The 20,000-nt window shown below is 46.2% G+C and overlaps 2 protein-coding genes across 2 annotated transcripts in view; one reads left to right on the plus strand and one right to left on the minus strand.

Moving 5' to 3' along the window:
- epsti1 (epithelial stromal interaction 1) overlaps positions 1–10,995 on the plus strand; it is a gene marked incomplete at its 3' end in the record, with an annotated part of 15,045 nt that extends 4,050 nt beyond the window's left edge. Inside the window, exons 6-11 of the mRNA XM_083776788.1 lie at positions 858–931; positions 1,874–1,958; positions 6,819–6,902; positions 8,349–8,422; positions 8,755–8,930; positions 10,862–10,995. Of these exons, the coding sequence (XP_083632914.1) occupies positions 858–931; positions 1,874–1,958; positions 6,819–6,902; positions 8,349–8,422; positions 8,755–8,930; positions 10,862–10,995 (627 nt within the window). The remainder of the gene's footprint in view (positions 1–857; positions 932–1,873; positions 1,959–6,818; positions 6,903–8,348; positions 8,423–8,754; positions 8,931–10,861) is intronic.
- The window catches only part of tnfsf11 (TNF superfamily member 11), a 50,560-nt gene continuing 41,468 nt past the window's right edge, over positions 10,909–20,000 (minus strand). The window contains exon 5 of the transcript XR_014569967.1: positions 10,909–10,996. The gene's annotated coding sequence lies outside the window, so the exon portion shown is untranslated. The remainder of the gene's footprint in view (positions 10,997–20,000) is intronic.

The following is a 20,000-nucleotide window of genomic DNA, read 5'->3' on the forward strand; positions in this document are numbered from 1 at the left end:
AAATTCGACACCCCACCACAGAGGTGCAAGTCAGTGTTGTTTTTTTTTCAGAATATTTTGATTTAGTCTTAGTCTTAGTCTTTAGAATAAGACACATTTAGTCTTTAGTCCCATTTAGTCTTCTGAAATTATTTTTTGTTAGTCTAGTCTTAGTCGACGAAATATCAAAATAATTTAGTCTCCCAACAGGCACCGCTCTAGTTAACCTAAATGTTATGAGCAGTCTGCACATAAAATACCCCAAATGGGCCCAATGAACACTTTATCCCACTTCCAAACAAGGATCAGTATATGCACTAAAAAGGGAAAAGCAATCAAAGAACAAATTTTCTTTTTTTTTCAATGTTTTATTTTGCGGCTTTCGCCTTTATTTTATATATTTATAGAGAGCCGTTGGGATCGGGAGTCGAACCCGCGGCACACTGCCAGACTAGGGCTGCCGGCCAAGGTGCCTGGACCGCTGAGCCAAGGACCAGGCCTTTGCGGAATAAACGGATAACTAAAATAAAAGCTAGCTTGTATCATCGTTGTCTTGACATCCACATATTGAACTGTTGTATAATGTCAGTAATAATACACCCAAGGTTTTGCTCTACCATGATATATTGACACTGGTGGGACGCAGCACACTAGTGCCAATAGCTCAAAGAATAGCACTCCCTCTCATCTAGTATTGATTTAAGTATTTGGCATCATGCATTCATCGTTTAAATACATTGGATCAGTGTTGCATTCCAACTCCTGCATTCTAATTCAACTGCATGCCCAGAAAGTACTACACTGGCTAGATTATATCTATGTGATGAATTGAGTGCCGTAGCACAATGGCCCTGATGTAAGTAGTGGTTGTATTTTAGGCGGAGCGTCTGGAGCAGAGGAAGTGTCAGGAGGAGGCGAGGAGGCGCAACGAGCTCAAAGAGGATCAGCTCAGGTCAGTGGTGGATCAGGTTCACGTTGCTTTCACAACTGTCACCGCTCAGCATTGTGTTGTGTTGTGCCTTTGTCCTGTTCAGTAGAGAGGATGACAGTAACAGGCACGGGTGTCGGATGACTCCAGCTACTGCCCTTGCCCTTTTTATGAAAGCGCAACATTCAATGTTTGATTCAAGCACTGACCTATTCTTCAGAAGTTAAAAAGAGTGTGCGTTTTGTGTCGGCAGCCCCGCTTTAAGGATGAACGAAGCCACCGCCCTCCCCAGGGCATATCATTGACTAAACATCAAAGAGTAAATGTGGGCAGGTGACATTGGGTTCAGATCTGACTGCCCGTAATTACTTTGTCATTGTAGGATTCCTTAGAAGCCCGTTATTGCAGTGACTAGTGATTTCAATTTATAGTAGAACATCTTGACGTGGGGAATCCGGGATAGTTTGGAATGTCTGCATGAGGGTTTTTATGCAAAATCGTCTAGCATTGGTTCAGACCACTTTTCGTCAATTTACCCCAAGAGGCAAGCTGACACGGTATTCAGACACCGGACACTTTCAGAAGAGACAAATAACAACAGTGGGACGACAAAACCAAAGTGTTAACTTCATGGAACAATGGCGATATTTAGAGCTGCGGGTGAGGGGATAGATCGAGGAGTAGAGGATGGTTGAGGATTAGAGTGAGAGTGAATGGGACAATTGTGTCAGAGCAGGACAGACAAACTTCGGTGACCCAACACTGTCTGACTCCCTGGCCTGTGCAGTGTCTGCGGAGTAAACTAATACCATTTCATACCTCAGCACACACAGTGTGTGTGTGTGTGTGTGTGTGTGTGTGTGTGTGTGTGTGTGTGTGTGTGTGTGTGTGTGTGCGTGTGTGTGTGTGTGTGTGTGTGCGTGTGTGAGTCCGCCGGAGAGAGACTATAATGTGTGTTCATTGCAGGTCGACGGAGAATTTTCTACAGAAGCTCGAGCGGAAAGGCCCAGCTCCAGTGGCATCAAGCAGTGCCACACGTGCGTCATCCTGGGTAAGCCAGCAGCCACAAAATGCACAGTGTGCACATACAGTACTGTACACGTGTGTGTGTGTGTGTGTGTGTGTGTGTGTGTGTGTGTGTGTGTGTGTGTGTGTGTGTGTGTGTGTGTGTGTGTGCGCACACTGCAGCGCACACAGGCTTTCACTTGTTTATACACAGAGCATACACGCATGCATGCAATGCGGGTGGAAGGCATCCATGTCCACATGCCTTTGTGCACGCAGACCCTGAGGGTCCCAGGGTTCAGCACTGTGGGGTCAAAGACTGAACGGCTGTGGTGATTCACACCAATGCATCCATCTATTGAACCCTGTTTTCTGAGTAAACACTTTGGTCTGGGGCTTTCGGGGAGCGGGGACGAGCGGGGTTTTTATGAAGCGGCCCCCAGAAGAAGGGGTTTCCGAGCCAGGGCCGAGTGAGAGGCCGGATCCCCCTGCAATTATCTGCTGGTCAGGCCCCGGGCACCCAGCAGTACGCCAGCCTCCGAGCCAGAGGACGTGTATAAAACACGCGGCGGAATGGGTCACTCCTGCTCCCTGCCCCCTGTGCCTCCTGCTTGTCTCGGCTGTCTTCACTCAGTCTGTCTATTTCACTCTTTGGTTTACTCTGTTGAGCCTTCTCCTGTGTGTCCCCGTTTTTCTCTTAGGTCACTCCTTCTCCCCTCCGTCTGTCTGTCTTTCCCTTCATGGTTTTCCAGTGAGGGAATGAGGAAGGAAGGCGAGGAGAGTTCACAGGGATTTCTCAGAGTTCACGCTGAGTGGCGGGGACAGACAGACAGACGGACGGACGGATAGACAGACAGACAGACAGACAGACAGACAGACGGACGGATGGACGGAGAGACAGACAGACGGACGGATAGACAGACGGACGGACGGATAGACAGACAGACAGACGGACGGACAGACAGAGGCAGAGAAACATGCATACAACAAGCCTGATACTAGACACTAGACAGAATTCAGACATAATGGTGTGGAATAACCTGCTCTAGTAAAAGTACCTGGAGAACAGCCAAAGCTCCCAGCCGTCCAATCAGACAAAGGGATACAGGAAGACCCGCCAGTGAAAGGGGGCAACCTTGTCCTGCCCTTGTACGTCATGCAGCAATTTCTCGTCCACACCCTCTAACGGGAACGTACACCTCCACCCACAACCCCCTACTGTCAGAGAGTGGGTAGCGTTCCCTTTCATCAACCTGACTCATCAAGCTAAAGGTTATTTAAAACACTGTACATCTTGAAAGGTGAAGAGGTTATTCTTAGAACATTGGAGCTATTCTTAGCTCTGAAAACAGCATGCTTATTACAGAGCGTTGACAGCTTCTGTCAAGGAGTCAGAGGTCGTGCTAATAGCATTGTCTGCGCTCCCTCCATTTCAGTAGAGAGAGAGAGAGACATGAGGTAAAGTCCTGAGGATATTGTGTGATACTGTACTCTCTAACTGTATTATGTGGTGACTCATAACATTGTTAAATTCGCACACACAGCTCCCTTGGTGGACAGGGGAAATGTTTTCTTGTGCGGCTTTTTTGTTGTGCAAGTCCCTTTTTTCCTCAAAGTCCTCAGCCAAGTCACTAGCCAGGAGAGGCAGGCAGCACCAACGTAGAGAGAAAAGTGAAGAGAGATTCCTCGAAGCTATAGTGCAAAAGGAGAACCCACAGAATGGAAACAGTTCAATCACAGTAATGGAGTTTGTTGTGCAGACAAACAGACTTAACAGACAGACTTAACTGATGCAAGTAGATGGTACTAGGTGCAACCCACCGACACACACTACCCTTCCTCCTCTCCACTCATATCCTCTCCTCTCCCTTTACCTTTATCTCCCTGCCTACAGTTCCTTCTTCTTTGTCCTAAAGAAAAGGAACAACAGGGGCGTCCGGCTGGCACACGGGCCTGCCCGCCGCCATGGAGACATGGTGTTTGATTCCTCTGCTGTGTCTTTGGCTTGACTGGGTGGGAAGTCAGCAGCTTGGCCGAGTGCCTGTTCAGCGTGGAGAAAAACTGTGAGGATACGTTACACTCTCCTGGTGAATCTCCTCACTGTCAGGTGGAAACAAACAGCTGGAGACTCCATGTGTATGATAGTTGAGAGGAGCCTCGTGGTTGCTTACGGAAACAATTGAGGTCGAGAGGGACAAACACAATAGAAACAACTACAATTGGGGAGAAAAAAGAAAAGGGGTGGGGAGAAATAAATGGGAAAAAATGCAAAAGAAAAACATTGTCTAAAAAACTATATATTGTTAATGTTTTTACACAATGCCAATGGGTTGTCTATGAGCCGGGTGAGTGACAGTGGGAGGGATTCTGTTATGGGAAATTGTTAAATTCATCACTCAATTTATTGTTTTAATTGTATTAGGTGGAGACGGAATATGATCCTCTTTATTATTATTTTCTCCCCTCTTTTCTTTTCTCCCTGCGCTCTTCCTCTGCTTTCTTTCTCCTGTTCCAATCTCTGCTGTCCTGTCCTCTCTCATATCCTCTCATCTCCTGTCCTCGCCTCACTTCACCTCTCCTCTCCTCTCTGTTCCATTGTTTTTACCTTATCTGACCCTTCTTCTCTTTGTCTTACTGAAAAGGTGGCTCAAGGTTAAAGTTCTTGCCAAACGACCAATTTCTTTGTGGTGCCCCGGCTTGGTTGGGCACTCACCATGTCAGCCTTCTGATTGGTCCCTGACTGACTAACGAGCAGGCTCTTTCTGCCTTGTTCCGCCCTGGTTCCCGCCTTGTTTATGTTGAATTTGCTAAAACATCATCTTTGGAAACAACTAAAAACAAACATGATATGCCCAGTCACCATGCAGTACCTGTGATGTTCCTTTTGACTGACACCGAGTTTAAAATAAGAATTGAATGCACAGAATAGCAATACGAAGCAACTGAAAAACATGTTATTTCAATGGTAGTGGACGGAGGATTTTTGTCCAACCACGAAACAGCAACCAATGGGTGCGAAGAGGGGCACAACCACAGGCGGGACTCGACAAAGGGTGAATTGGCCATGTTCATGGGTGGGAAGCTCTACGTACAGTATGTTGCTGCACTAGCGACTCTCGCAGGTTGGTCAGGGTATCTATTCTGCAGGGAGCAGAACTGGGAGGGATTGCATGTTCTTCCACATGTGAAACTTCTCAGTGTCAGGTAAAGAAATGGCTGGCGACTCCATGGGCTCCATTTTCGTCACCGCTAAACCTTTTTTTGAAGTTCACAACGTGTCAATGTAGATTGGCTAGTTGAAGTTTTTGAAAATAGTAAAAACAAAAAAAAGGCAAAGAAGTTTAGGGATAAGGGGTTTAGCGGTGACGAAAATGGAGCCCCATGTGTATTGGAAATTACTTGTCTGCACCCTCCCACTCCTCACCTACAAATCCCTCCCTCAGTCCATGCCCTAGCTAGTATCCTATCCACAGTATCTGCCAGACCTCCCCAAGGACTACACCCCTGAGCGGAACCAGAGGTCTCCTCACCATCTATCACCCTCGGCGATAGAGCCTTCCTTCTGTGTGGCGAGGTCACGTGCACACATCAGCCTGGGTGACGGCAGACTCAATTAAAACTTTTTGAACATCTTTTACAAAGCAGTTCCAATTTGTCATAGTTCAAGAAGCAATGCTTAAACTTTAGCTTCTCTTCTCTTCTCTTCTCTTCTCTTCTCTTCTCTTCTCTTCTCTTCTCTTCTCTTCTCTTCTCTTCTCTTCTCTTCTCTTCTCTTCTCTTCTCTTCTCTTCTTCCCCTCCCCTCCCCTCCCCTCCCCTCCCCTCCCCTCCCCTCCCCTCTCCTCTCCTCTCCTCTCCTCTCCTCTCCTCTCCTCTCCTCTCCTCTCCTCTCCTCTCCTCTCCTCTCCTCTCCTCTCCTCTCCTCTCCTCTCCTCTCCTCTCCTCTCCTCTCCTCTCCTCTGCTGGAGCTGCTCCCAGGGTCCAGTAACATAGTTCTCCCAGATAGACGTCACTGACGGGGAGATGAAAGCCTCCGGGTGCAGAGCAAAGAGAGACGGGCTCTTGATGTGGTTTTGACTGGGACTCTGGGATCTGTTGTTCTTTCAGGGATGGCTCCATAAAGCAGATTAATCTCTCCCTCACATCCCCTGTGTGTGTGTGTGTGTGTGTGTGTGTGTGTGTGTGTGTGTGTGTGTGTGTGTGTGTGTGTGTGTGTGTGTGTGTGTGTGTGTGTGTGTGGGTGTGTGTGTGTGGGTGTGTGCGTGCGTGCATGCGCGCACATATTATGTGCATGCATATTCGCAAGTGAGTGTGTGTGTGTGTGCATGTCTGCATCCCAGGTGCCAGTGGGAGCTTGTTTGGTAAACTGATGGGAGAATAAGAGCCCACCAAAGCTCTGTGCTTTCGGTTCCTTCCCTGAGAGTGTCGCAGTCCCGCCCCCTCGAGAGACCCGGAAAATAAATCCCTGTTCATTTTCCTCATAGACTTTTCAGAAAGTATTTATTTAAAGACGTTTACGCAGCGGACAAAGCCAACTGTTGTCGTGACCAAATCATGACAATAAACACAATGTTTTGGGCCAAACAAAGAAATTAGAAAGTAGAAAAAAAACGGCAATTATTTGTTTGGTCCAAAATATTGTTTGTTGTCATGATTTGTCACGACTCGAGTTGGCTTCGTATGATGCTTAAAAGGTATTTAAATAAATACGTTTTGAAATGTCTATGGAGAAAATGCATTGGGAACTATTTCCTGGGCCTGGCGGCATCATGAAAGGGGCGGGACTGCGACGCTCTATAGAACTCACTGCTGCAGCTCCTTCCTGGAGCACAGAAATGGGGCGGGAAGGGTCTTGTTAGATTCTATTAATGTTATATAACCCTGTCTTTCACCCTTGGCCCCTGCAGCGTCGAGCACAGGATGAGAGGGAGAGGCAGAGGGAGGAGGACAATTCTACCCAGCAGCTGAAAAAAGACGAACAGAGAAGGAAGGTGGGAAACGTGTGATGTTGAAGTACCCCTATAGCTGTAATGTCCTGAGTAACTCTGAGAGGGTACAAATGGAAAGATCCATTTGGTTCCATTTGTACACTCTTAACCCATTTTGACCTGAGATCAGATTCTAAAAATGTCTTCTACATCCTGGACAGTTTTCTGAAAAAGCTATGTTTCTAAATGTCAGTCGTTTTTCAAAAATAGCAGACCTACAAGCTCATAGCGCGCCACTCGGTGGTGTGCTATGAGCTTGTAGATCTGCTATTTTTCAATAGCTAAAGCATAACATAATGCTAACACCAAAAGGGGTTCCTGCCCAAAATGTTATTTCTAATGGTTTGAGCCACTCTGATATAACCTGTCCTTGTCATTTCTTTCTTGACTTTGAAAGCAGTTTTAGCTGCAGTACCACACTGTCCTGAGGTGGTGGGGGTGCTAATATACAGATTATTTAATATTTGAGTCATTATAATACTGATGCTAGATAAACATAGCCTGGTTAATAAACCAGACCGAATCAGCCGTTGGCAAAAATAAATTGCCTGCCGGCGGATTTCGGTCTGGAGAGGCTCAATTGTACGCCCATTTCCTACACCAGAGAATGTGGGCGGCCAATCGGGACACGGTATGCAATATGGGCGGGCTTTGGTACAGTGACTTTCAATGCTTGAGACCTTTGACTGACAGTAGCTCTGACCAATTGCGTCAAAGAGAAAATGTTTCCCTGGAAATGAAATCCAAGCTGAGCCTCCCCAGACTAATATCCCGCGGTCCGTGCGATATTAGTCTGGTTTACTAACCAGGCTAAAATAAACACAGGCTTGTTTCCATTCCAGCTTCGAATATCAACAATGGTGGACATTGTAAACAAAGTGGAAATGCAAATTTGGAAGAGGAGGAATTATACAAAGTAGGGTGACATTGATGACATCACGATGAGGACAAAATCAGTTGAGCAGTTCCTGAGAGCAATTTCCATTAAAGCACCCATATGATATGAAAGCCTGATTGTTCAAAATTGGTTAATTGTGGGGATAGAAAACACATATGGGAGCCCCAAAAACACGAAATAAATTGAAAAATCACACCTGTGTGAATGTGAACCGAGTGGTACAACTCCCCTCTCTCTCCCCCCTCCTCTCTCTCTCTCTCTCCCTCTCTCTCTCTCAACAGTGCAACACTGTCTCTCTCTCTCTGTTTCTGGCGCCCCTACTGGCCCCTACTGGTACATACTGGTGCTCATTAACCAACACATAGGTTAACCAACGTCACAGACATTGCTGTTCCTTGGAGTGGTTGCACCACTCAAAAAGTTGAAGGTCCTTTAAGAGTTACAAAAACACAGAGCATATTACTGTGTGGCGTGTGTTATAATATACATTCATAGGTTCCATCAGGTTTCAAGCTGTGAGCCCTAACTGACCCGAGATCTGTTATTCCCAGAGTGAAGCCTTGGAGCAGAAACAGAACCAGAACTACGAGGAGAGAAGCAGAACCGTACAGCTGGATCACAGAAGGTAGGTTTGGGGTCTCTGATATGCTACGTTGACCATCTGCTTTCTCTAGCATTCCACGCTTCTCTTGGTAATCCGTCTCTTCTCTAAGACAAAGGAATATTTAATTACCACTAGAAAAGTCTGGACATAGTTAATAGTGAAGGGACAAAAAAAGAGAGAACTTGAGTCATTTCAAGCAAAGCAATCAATCATTATACAAAATGGTGTTATCTAAATGATAAATACTGAACAGAAAGAAGAGCTGATGAATTTGAAACGTCACATGTGGTGTTAATAAACATCTATGGGAGCATTTGATAGTAATAAAAGGATTTTCAACATCATCTTCACAGAGTGAACTCGGCTTTCCTGAACAGACTAGAAGGCCAGGAGGACAGAGAGAGTGGGACGGGAGAACGGAGAGACGTGGGGTGTTCCTCTTTTGAAGATCTCAGCGTCCAGGATGACCCCCCCACTCGTCCAGATGCGTACCCCCGACAGTGCTCTTCGGACTGGGCCACGGAGGCTGGTAAGCTGCCGCCCCCTACGTCAGTTCTGCTACCCGCGGCTCTCTGGATGCGTGGATACCTCTTGTTCTAGTGTTTCTCAAGCCTTTTCTTTCACTCTGGCTCATCCCTGGTTAACCAAAATCTGAATCAGACGGTTGGCTTATTGGAAATGCCGGTTGCCCACCTCATCCTTTTTCTCAAGACGCTCTGATTGTCTGTTTAGTCTGTCTTAAATCAAAGGCCTCTGTAGTCTTAAAAAGATGTAGGTAGGTGGTTATGTGTGGCACTTGGCATTCATGCTACTTCTTGTATGCGTGTGTGTGAGTGTACGTGTGTAGGTGTGAGTAAGCAAACATTTTTCCAACTCTTGAAGGGTACATCATTGCTTACTGTCTCCAGGAATGAATGGGGTTAGGATAAACAAAAGTATATCATTCTTGGCTTACATACTGTACACGCACACACTCAAACATGTGCATTTGCAGACAGGACAGAAGACAAGAATGACATCGGGAAAAAACTATGTTTTCAACACATACACGCACACACACATTGCATTGAGTGTCATTAATTAGCTAGCTGTCAGTAAAGGGAGGGAGATTTTCTTGAAAGCCTCCAGCCTACGCCAGTCTGACAGACACTCGGCTTTCTGCCAAACTGACATGCCAAGTTCCTCCCTTTCATAACTGGCCTGAGTTCATAAAGATTGATACGCATAAGCAGTTGAAACATCGCTGGTTAAATGATTTTGAATGACAGAAATGAATGACTCTGTTTCCTGGCAGAGGAACTAGTGTTGGGAACTAGTGTCGTGTTGGTTAGATAGCTACTGCAACATACCCCCCAGCTACTGTAAACATGGTTAATGTGCTGCAGTCACAGTGTTATCACTACCTCGTTGCTCTGTTTATCCCCAAAGCAACCTCTGCTACAAAGAGCCCTCTCCCAGCACCTGCTTACCCTCTCAAACCTCCCCCGGTACAGTACGTCCCAGCTTCTGTCTGATAGTAACGGCTATAATTCCTACCCTCGTACTCCCATCTGTGTCTAACCATTCCAATGCTATTCTTTAGCAAGTTAACAACACCAGCAACAGGCACGGCAGCGCATCCTTTGAAAGTCACTCCACCTTCTGAGTCCTGCTGGCACAGTGTAAGGTCCCACGACCTGTACGAATCCCCCGTGTTGGAACGCCACAGCACCACAGTGTCCAATTCACCAGGCAAGGGCGTCTGTGTTCTCCCAGCACTCTGATTAGGGCTTTCCGCTCTGTCAATACCTGCCTAAGCTGATCTCCTGCATAGCTGGGCGATGGCGTCTTTCCCTCTGAGACCCTCTCTGTCCCTTAAGGCCTTGTTCTCTGGCTCCCCTCCCCTCTGGAGAGCTGCATTGGGCTGATGCCCGTGACAGCAGGAACCACCCAGGCATCCGATTCTCATTTGCGTCTGGCAGAATGCATGTGGCTATAGTGGTAAAGATGGAGCATGGCACAGTTGGCAGGGCCCGTCTGAGAAAAGACAGGCTGCAGGCTGGCTGACTGGCACGGCCGCTGCGGTTTGAGGAACGGCGTTTCCTCATTTCTTCCCTCACACGTGGAGAAGCCTCTCCCTCTGTTTCTCCATCTTTTTTTTCTCCTTCGATCCGTAGCTCTGTCTCTGGCTCAACGGAGCTAGAGGCACGGAACATGGAATGGGGCTGACGTGAGTGACTGGTGCTCTTGTGTGAATGACAGCTTGTACATATCCTTAGGCTTAATAAAGTTCAATTTGGAGGGAGGGGGGGGGGGTTATACTGTATAAATGTCAGTACAGTATTTGATGTTGCCGTCACGCATGAGAAGTGAATGCTTTTGGCTTGTGGCAATCACTGAAAGATCTCTTCTGCAGAGGTCTCGGGAGTACAATAATGCAGAGTCTATATGAATATTAATCCTTTCCGATGCGTTTTCCAGATTCAGAGCCAGATTTCGAGCGGGCCGTGAAGAGACTGGAGAGCACATTCCCTCACTGCGACCGACGCTTCCTGGAGGACATCCTCATGCAGTCTAATGGAGACTACCAGCAGGCCTACGCACTGCTCAGTTAAACTTTGACCTCATTTGAATAATACATTAAAGGACCAGTTCACCACTTTTCAACCTATCTTCATATAATAGGTCCTCACCTCATAGGAGGGCTGTGGGCAGTTCAGAAACCGTCCTCCAGTGACATCATCCATGGGGAATACAAGATAATAGAAACTGCAGGCTTTCTAGTCCTGAAAAGTTGCAATGCGAAAATGGAAGCCGTCGTTCTCACGATAATGAAAATCTAAACATTTTTGTAAAAAGAAATCTTTGTTTAAAAAAAAATCTGCCTAATGATGAAAAATACGTTACTAAATAAATATAAATTAATATTATGAAACCTAATTACATCAATATACCTGTAGTGGGCCCAGGCCGTAGCGTAACGGTCTGGGCACCGGACTGGTAATCCAGTCGCAGTGTGCCGCGGGTTCGACTCCCGGACCCGACACGGCCTTTACTGCATGTCATCCCCCCATCTCTCTCCCGTTTCCTGTCAGCCTACTGTCTGTCCCTTCAAAAATCAATAAAAGGCGTAAGCCGCAAAAAAATATCTAAAAAAAATATATATACCTGTAGTGTATGTTTGTAAATCTACATGCCGTATACCAGTGGTCCTCAACAGGCGGACCGCGGTCCACGACCAGACCGCGGCACACCTCTCTGCGGACCCTGGAGAAATGATAGAATGAAGAGAAAAGGCCTGGGCCGTGGCTCAGCGGGAGTGACCCCCCATCTCTCTCCCCATTTCCTGTCAGCCTACTGTCTGTCCCTCCATAAAACATATCAAATAAAGGCGAAAGCCACAAAAAAACATTAAGAAAAAATAATAAAGAGAAGAAAAAAAGTCACCGCAACCGCGAGTTGAATTCTCTGTTGTATTCGATCAATGCCGAGAAACGCAATTAACACTCTGAATGTGTGTATTATGGGCCGGCATGTCATGATGACAATGTTGCGCTGACTGGCTCACTAGCAGTGACACATTCACACATTCAGTTGAATGAACAAAATTGGGTTTTTGGAGGTGTGAATAATGAATATTTGTCAAAGTGAAAAAATATATTTTCATACTCTGCCACCCCAGTGTTGGTTGGGATGGGACCCGGTTTGTATAGCTTGGTTTGACTGTACTAAACAGGCATAGTTGTTTCTAGGGGAGGGGGGCGAGGGGGGCAGCCCCACCCCATGGGGCCCACGTGGCCCGCGACCCGCAATTTTATTTGCGTGCGCATGAGACTGGACCATGGTTTTATTAAAAAATGATTTGTGTAGACCTTCAGCATTTCTAGTTGAGGACCCCTGCCGTATACTGTATGTATATATGTAGGGGTATAAATATATATATATATATATATATATATATATATATATATACCTAAGACCATGCTCTGCGGCCTAGTAGCCACAGAGTATGGCTGTAGGCCTCAATCATGTGTGTCCCTGTGTAGGCCTACTTCATATCCTGTGGTCAAATAGCCACATGGTATGGGGCATTGAATACATATCTCCCCAGTTCCCTTGTGATTTTATGTTAGGTATCTTTGTTTTTGTTTTGTCCTTCTTATTTAAAAACATTTGATTGTTTTCTTTCTATAGGCCAAATCTATAAGCCCGGCTTAGATTTATTAGATTTCTCAGAATCAATGGCCAGAACCTTATAGTTTTTATTTTATTTTATGTAATCTATGTCTGACATTATACTCTGCTTAGTGTAATCTGAGTTATGTTCAAATAAGGGTATAGGCGCAATAAGCCTCACCTTTTCGGTACCACTAGTTACTAGTGGATATTAATGTATATGTATGTCTGTATGTACTAGTTACTAGTGGATATTAATGTATATGTGCGTCTGTATGTACTCCTTTTTTCCTTTTATGGACCCAAATCAAATCTATCGATCTAGGCTGTTGCTTGCGCTAAAGCAAATGTAAATTTATTGTTTTGTAAAAAAAAATAAAAAATGTAATTACATTTTTGAAAACTACTTTTGAATATTAGTCTTTTGGAAAATAAATCTGGATTATTGACATTTTTATTTGTACATTCTGTCCACCTCGCCCTCATCAGAATGAACTCTTTTACACCTGCAGACACCCTGCATTACAGTATGGGGGAGTTTGCGACCGTGCATCTTTTTTATAATCTGACATGAGATGTAAACGGGTGGTCAGAGCTTAGACAGTAGACAAGCTGCCTTTGTATTGGTTACACCTCTTCATGCAATAGCAACAACAGCATTGTGGGCTATTCTGACGCTACGCCAAACCTGCAATTTTAATCTGTTTTCCGATCAATCGCTGGAGTGATTTATCGTTGATGTGAGTCGTGCGGTGTTCAATATCAGTCTGCATTGAGCGTAGTGAGTCACGCTGGGCTTTTGGCCTGACATTAGTTTGAATTGATGTGCATTTCACCAAATTAGCTGTAGGGTCATCATGACTCATAATCTTTAGATCATTTTGTTTGGCTCTTAATTGAATCAGTGTGTGTGTGTAGTGTGTGTGTGTGTGTGTGTGTGTGTGTGTGTGTGTGTGTGTGTGTGTGTGTGTGTGTGTGTGTGTGCGCGCGCACATGGGTGGAAGAAAAACTCTAAATATGTGTTGTTTTGTGTTCTTTAGAGGAAGGGATAATCAAAGTAGCATGTGAAGTATCTGTTACATGGACATCTAAAGGACATGGACAACAATAGATCCTGGGTCCTCCTAGTTTATAGATTGACACAGATTAGATGTGTCCTTGTTTTCGGTGCGCGTACTGCATGCTTCTCTTATGCGGTGCTGCTATGACTTTTAGATCACAGCTAGCATATGACGTGCTCAGGGACATTGATGATGATCAAGACGACTTCAATAAAAAACAATCTTGACTATCTTCTGTTCAACTGTTTGTGTCTTCGTCATGTGCTATACTAGTCAACTGCAACTACCACAGTGTTAAATGTTTCATCGTAAAGAAAGGGAAAATACCTCCCAAGTGCAGAGTCAGCAGTCATAAAATAGACCAGTGATTATAGTAGTTGTTGTTTAGTGGCGGTGGCATACGGAGCTCTTGTTAGAACTGTTAATACCACTTTGGTAACATCACTGTGCTGCTGGACAAAAACACCTGGCCACGGCAACAAAGAACAAAGGGTGGGACTCCCCTTTCATTGTGGTATGAAGTCATGCATTGCTGGAGGAGTTGGACCGGAAATGCCATGCCCATAAACTTGAGAGATTATATGAACCACACTCATTTGCGTGCGTGTGCCGTGCATACTGTATGTGCGTTCATTTTGTGTGTAAGCATACTGTATGTGTGAGTAAACTCCTCATGCTAATTTAACTGTGCAATGTGCATACTGTGTGTGTGTCTGTGCCACGGGTGCATTATGTTTGCCTGTCTGTGTGTCTCTGTCTGTACATAATGTGAGTGAGCTGGGAGTCTCCACTGTAGTGGGGACAAACCGTTTAATCAATAAAAGGCAGAGGATGCTGATTGAGGGAATGCTGTGGGAAGTTGGGGAACGTATCATCTGTGTCCCTCTGGCTACATGGATCTGTTACACAACGCTTCGAACTGCTTAAAGAAAGCACTGCGTCCCCTTGTCTGAGAACAATATTTGGTATTAAAGCGTGTGTGTGTGTGTGTGTGTGTGTGTGTGTGTGTGTGTGTGTGTGTGTGTGTGTGTGTGTGTGTGTGTGTGTGCGTGTGCCATGTACGTGTGCATTCCCCAGGCAGAGGGAGTGATTCAGGAAAAGGAAAAAGGTTTGATTATTTGTGATGCTATTTGTCAGTATCCTGGTGTCAGTATCCTGGTCAGTATCCTGGTGTCAGTATCCTGGTCAGTATCCTGGTGTCAGTATCCTGGTGTCAGTATCCTGGTCAGTATCCTGGTGTCAGTATCCTGGTCAGTATCCTGGTGTCAGTATCCTGGTCAGTATCCTGGTCAGTATCCTGGTGTCAGTATCCTGGTGTCAGTATCCTGGTGTCAGTATCCTGGTCAGTATCCTGGTCAGTATCCTGGTGTCAGTATCTTCGTGTCAGTATCCTGGTCAGTATCCTGGTGTCAGTATCCTGGTGTCAGTATCCTGGTCAGTATCCTGGTGTCAGTATCCTGGTCAGTATCCTGGTGTCAGTATCCTGGTGTCAGTATCCTGGTGTCAGTATCCTGGTCAGTATCATGGTGTCAGTATCCTGGTCAGTATCCTGGTGTCAGTATCCTGGTGTCAGTATCCTGGTGTCAGTATCCTGGTGTCAGTATCCTGGTGTCAGTATCCTGGTCAGTATCCTGGTGTCAGTATCCTGGTCAGTATCCTGGTGTCAGTATCCTGGTCAGTATCTTGGTGTCAGTATCCTGGTCAGTATCCTGGTCAGTATCCTGGTGTCAGTATCCTGGTGTCAGTATCCTGGTGTCAGTATCCTGGTCAGTATCTTGGTGTCAGTATCCTGGTCAGTATCCTGGTGTCAGTATCCTGGTCAGTATCTTGGGGTCAGTATCCTGGTCAGTATCATGGGGTCAGTATCCTGGTCAGTATCATGGGGTCAGTATCCTGGTCAGTATCCTGGTGTCAGTATCCTGGTGTCAGTATCCTGGTGTCAGTATCCTGGTGTCAGTATCCTGGTGTCAGTATCCTGGTGTCAGTATCCTGGTCAGTATCCTGGTGTCAGTATCCTGGTCAGTATCCTGGTGTCAGTATCCTGGTCAGTATCCTGGTCAGTATCTTGGTGTCAGTATCCTGGTCAGTATCCTGGTCAGTATCCTGGTGTCAGTATCCTGGTGTCAGTATCCTGGTGTCAGTATCCTGGTCAGTATCTTGGTGTCAGTATCCTGGTCAGTATCCTGGTGTCAGTATCCTGGTCAGTATCTTGGGGTCAGTATCCTGGTCAGTATCATGGGGTCAGTATCCTGGTCAGTATCATGGGGTCAGTATCCTGGTCAGTATCCTGGTGTCAGTATCCTGGTCAGTATCCTGGTGTCAGCATCCTGGTCAGTATCTATGATCTGGCTGCAAACCAATTTCCCGCAAGGGACAATAAAGCTAACCTTGAACCTTGATCTTGGTGTCAGTATCCTGGTCAGTATCATGGGGTCAGTATCCTGGTGTCAGTATCCTGGTCAGTATCCTGGTGTCAGTATCCTCGTGTGAGTATCCTGGTCAGTATCCTGGTGTCAGTATCCTGGTCAGTATCCTGGTGTCAGTATCCTGGTCAGTATCCTGGTGTCAGTATCCTCGTGTGAGTATCCTGGTCAGTATCATGGGGTCAGTATCCTGGTGTCAGTATCCTGGTCAGTATCCTGGTCAGTATCCTGGTGTCAGTATCCTGGTCAGTATCCTGGTCAGTATCCTGGTGTCAGTATCCTGGTCAGTATCCTGGTGTCAGTATCCTGGTGTCAGTATCATGGGGTCAGTATCCTGGTCAGTATCCTGGTCAGTATCATGGGGTCAGTATCCTGGTGTCAGTATCCTGGTCAGTATCCTGGTCAGTATCCTGGTGTCAGTATCCTGGTCAGTATCCTGGTCAGTATCCTGGTGTCAGTATCCTGGTCAGTATCCTGGTGTCAGTATCCTGGTGTCAGTATCATGGGGTCAGTATCCTGGTCAGTATCCTGGTGTCAGTATCCTGGTGTCAGTATCCTGGTGTCAGTATCCTGGTCAGTATCCTGGTGTCAGTATCCTGGTGTCAGTATCATGGGGTCAGTATCCTGGTCAGTATCCTGGTGTCAGTATCCTGGTGTCAGTATCATGGGGTCAGTATCCTGGTGTCAGTATCCTGGTGTCAGTATCCTGGTGTCAGTATCCTGGTGTCAGTATCATGGGGTCAGTATCCTGGTCAGTATCCTGGTGTCAGTATCCTGGTGTCAGTATCATGGGGTCAGTATCCTGGTGTCAGTATCCTGGTGTCAGTATCCTGGTCAGTATCCTGGTGTCAGTATCATGGGGTCAGTATCCTGGTGTCAGTATCCTGGTGTCAGTATCCTGGTGTCAGTATCCTGGTCAGTATCTTGGTGTCAGTATCCTGGTGTCAGTATCCTGGTGTCAGTATCCTGGTGTCAGTATCCTGGTGTCAGTATCCTGGTCAGTATCATGGGGTCAGTATCCTAGTCAGTATCCTGGTGTCAGTATCCTGGTGTCAGTATCCTGGTCAGTATCATGGGGTCAGTATCCTGGTCAGTATCCTGGTGTCAGTATCCTGGTGTCAGTATCCTGGTCAGTATCCTGGTGTCAGTATCCTGGTGTCAGTATCCTGGTGTCAGTATCCTGGTGTCAGTATCCTGGTGTCAGTATCCTGGTGTCAGTATCCTGGTCAGTATCCTGGTGTCAGTATCCTGGTGTCAGTATCATGGGGTCAGTATCCTGGTCAGTATCCTGGTGTCAGTATCCTGGTGTCAGTATCCTGGTCAGTATCCTGGTGTCAGTATCCTGGTCAGTATCCTGGTGTCAGTATCCTGGTGTCAGTATCATGGGGTCAGTATCCTGGTCAGTATCCTGGTGTCAGTATCCTGGTGTCAGTATCATGGGGTCAGTATCCTGGTCAGTATCCTGGTGTCAGTATCCTGGTGTCAGTATCCATAGAAAGGTATAGACACCTCATTTGCCACTGCAATTCATTGGAGCGGCATGTGTTGCACTGAGGGAGGAAGTGCACCGTTATGTGGGGCATCCCTGGCGTCCAGTCACGTGACTCGCGTCCCTTCCTTTCATTACTTTCCTTGGCACCAACGCGGAAGCTTGCCCTCACTTGAGAGCATACGCCCCAGAGCCGATCGAGGCGTCTACCTTTCTGTCTAATGTCTGTATCCTGTCAGTATCCTGGTGTCTGTGTCATGGTGTCAGTATCGTGCTTAATACCCTTGTGTCTGAAGGGCAGGGGGTATAGAGGCATCTTTGTGTAGGATTGTGCATTCAGTCTCATGTCACAGTTCTTGTCTAGCGTTCGATGATAACAAGGTCACTCTCTGGCCTGCGCTCTCACACAGAGTGAGTGAGGACACAATGTTGTATTTGTAATGTTATAAAATTGACCTGGTATCTGTAAATTGTATCAAAGTACTTTTTTATGTATTTTTCCCCGCCTCTGGGCAGGAGTATGGAGGTAATGGAGGAAGGAGGCATGACGCTCATGGGTGACAAACCTCGCACCAGAAGTTCAATGAAATACAAGGCAGTGAATGGAGCTGGCTGGACCAGCTCATGAACAAACACGATTTATGAATGATTAAGACCGTTGTCATATAATCGGTTCAGGAATATAAAAGAAGACATACCACAGGTTGTTTTCTAATCACTTGCTTTTCGATGTGCACAGTAGCCTACACAGCACGGTAATCATTTTAAATTGAGGCATCTCTAAACGGTGGCAGGAATCTTTTCTGTCTCGGAGTTATCGCAGGATTTGATTGCCAGACAGGAAACGATGGACAGTCTTGCGATACTTGTCACGTTCAGAAACGTACTTTGTGCTCTTTCGATAATTACACGATCAAAAAGCAACACAGCAGACAATAATGTGTGATATGTCTTCTTTCATTTTCAAGGGATTATTTTACAATGGTCTACAGTTTCTCAATCAATAGAGTTTGTTCATATTATGCTTGTCTACTCTGCTCCATTTGACTCCAATGTATTCCACCAGGGTTTCGGCAGCAGTTTGCCACCCAGTGTGACGAATCTGCCCGGCTGGAATTGATTGCAGGGTAGGCCTATAGAGAGAATAACGTTGGCAACCTTTCCTCATAAGCTTCCTCAAGGTGAAGGAAGGAGGAAGGTAAATATGGATAGGTGAAGGGAGAAGGAGACAGGAGGATGTGGGGAGGTGGAGTGAGGACGGAGGGAGACAGCCTCACGTCCTTCCGTCCCATACTCAGACCATTTTCCCAGAGTTTCAAAGCGGGAAAGTCTTTTGCAGCCTGCATAACACCCAAACTACACAAAACAAACACACACGAAAGAAGGACATACTCCACATGTTTGTGTGCATACACAGAGAGACACATGAACAAACACGCACGCACACACGCACTCACGCACGCACACACACACACACACACACACACACACGCACGCACGCACGCACGCACGCACACACACACACACACACACACTCGCCCACATTGCTCCCACAGGAGTGATTGATACTAATCCTTTCCCGTGTGGTCACCAGCATCAGTATACTGTGTTCCTGGGTGTTTTTCTTGAACACAGATGACTCAGGAGGCCGTACAGTATACAGGATACAGGCTGTCTTTTACACTCTCATGCTAATACCGGCTTCCACGCAGACCTCTCATTTCCTCCCAATAAATAGCCACCAAGTGTATATACAGTAGGCCTATGTATACATATTATGTAAGTGTGAGTTTGGTTTGTATGTGTGCACGTAATTGTGTGCGTGCGTGTGTGTGTGTGTGTGTGTGTGTGTGTGTGTGTGTGTGTGTGTGTGTGTGTGTGTGTGTGTGTGTGTGTGTGTGTGGGCGCGCGTGTGTGTGCGTGTGCCCGTGTGCACATGTACTGTACTGTATGTGTGATTGAAAAATGGACTCCAGTGAGATCAAATAGAAATTGAATTTATTTGAATAAACTCAAAGCGATCGGACTTCAGCATACATTACTGTGCCGGCCCATATCGCAGCTGCAAAAACCATCACAGCTAGGCAGTTTTTAAGACTTCTTGGGGATGCAATAGTCCTTTTTAGCCTGTTTTAGGATTTAGCCCGGAGCTTACTGCATTAAGGGCTTACTGCAACAGTCGCTTTGGGATAACATTCTACTTTGAGTCTAGCCGCTCACTGTACTTCTCCCAAACAATTGTCACCAGTTGAGGTGCAGGACCACCCAGTATTTATTTTGGGGATGCGCGGCCCACGAGACATTACTTAATCATATGACACAGACACAGAGTGACACGCACACACGCATGCACACAAACACACGCACACACACACACACACACACACACACACACACACACACACACACACACACACACATTCCGTCTTTGTGTATCTGTCCATTATATAGGCTATATTTATGTCTTTTAC

The sequence above is a fragment of the Protomyctophum parallelum genome, assembly GCF_964188405.1.
Source record: "Protomyctophum parallelum genome assembly, chromosome: 11".
NCBI lineage: Eukaryota > Metazoa > Chordata > Actinopteri > Myctophiformes > Myctophidae > Protomyctophum > Protomyctophum parallelum.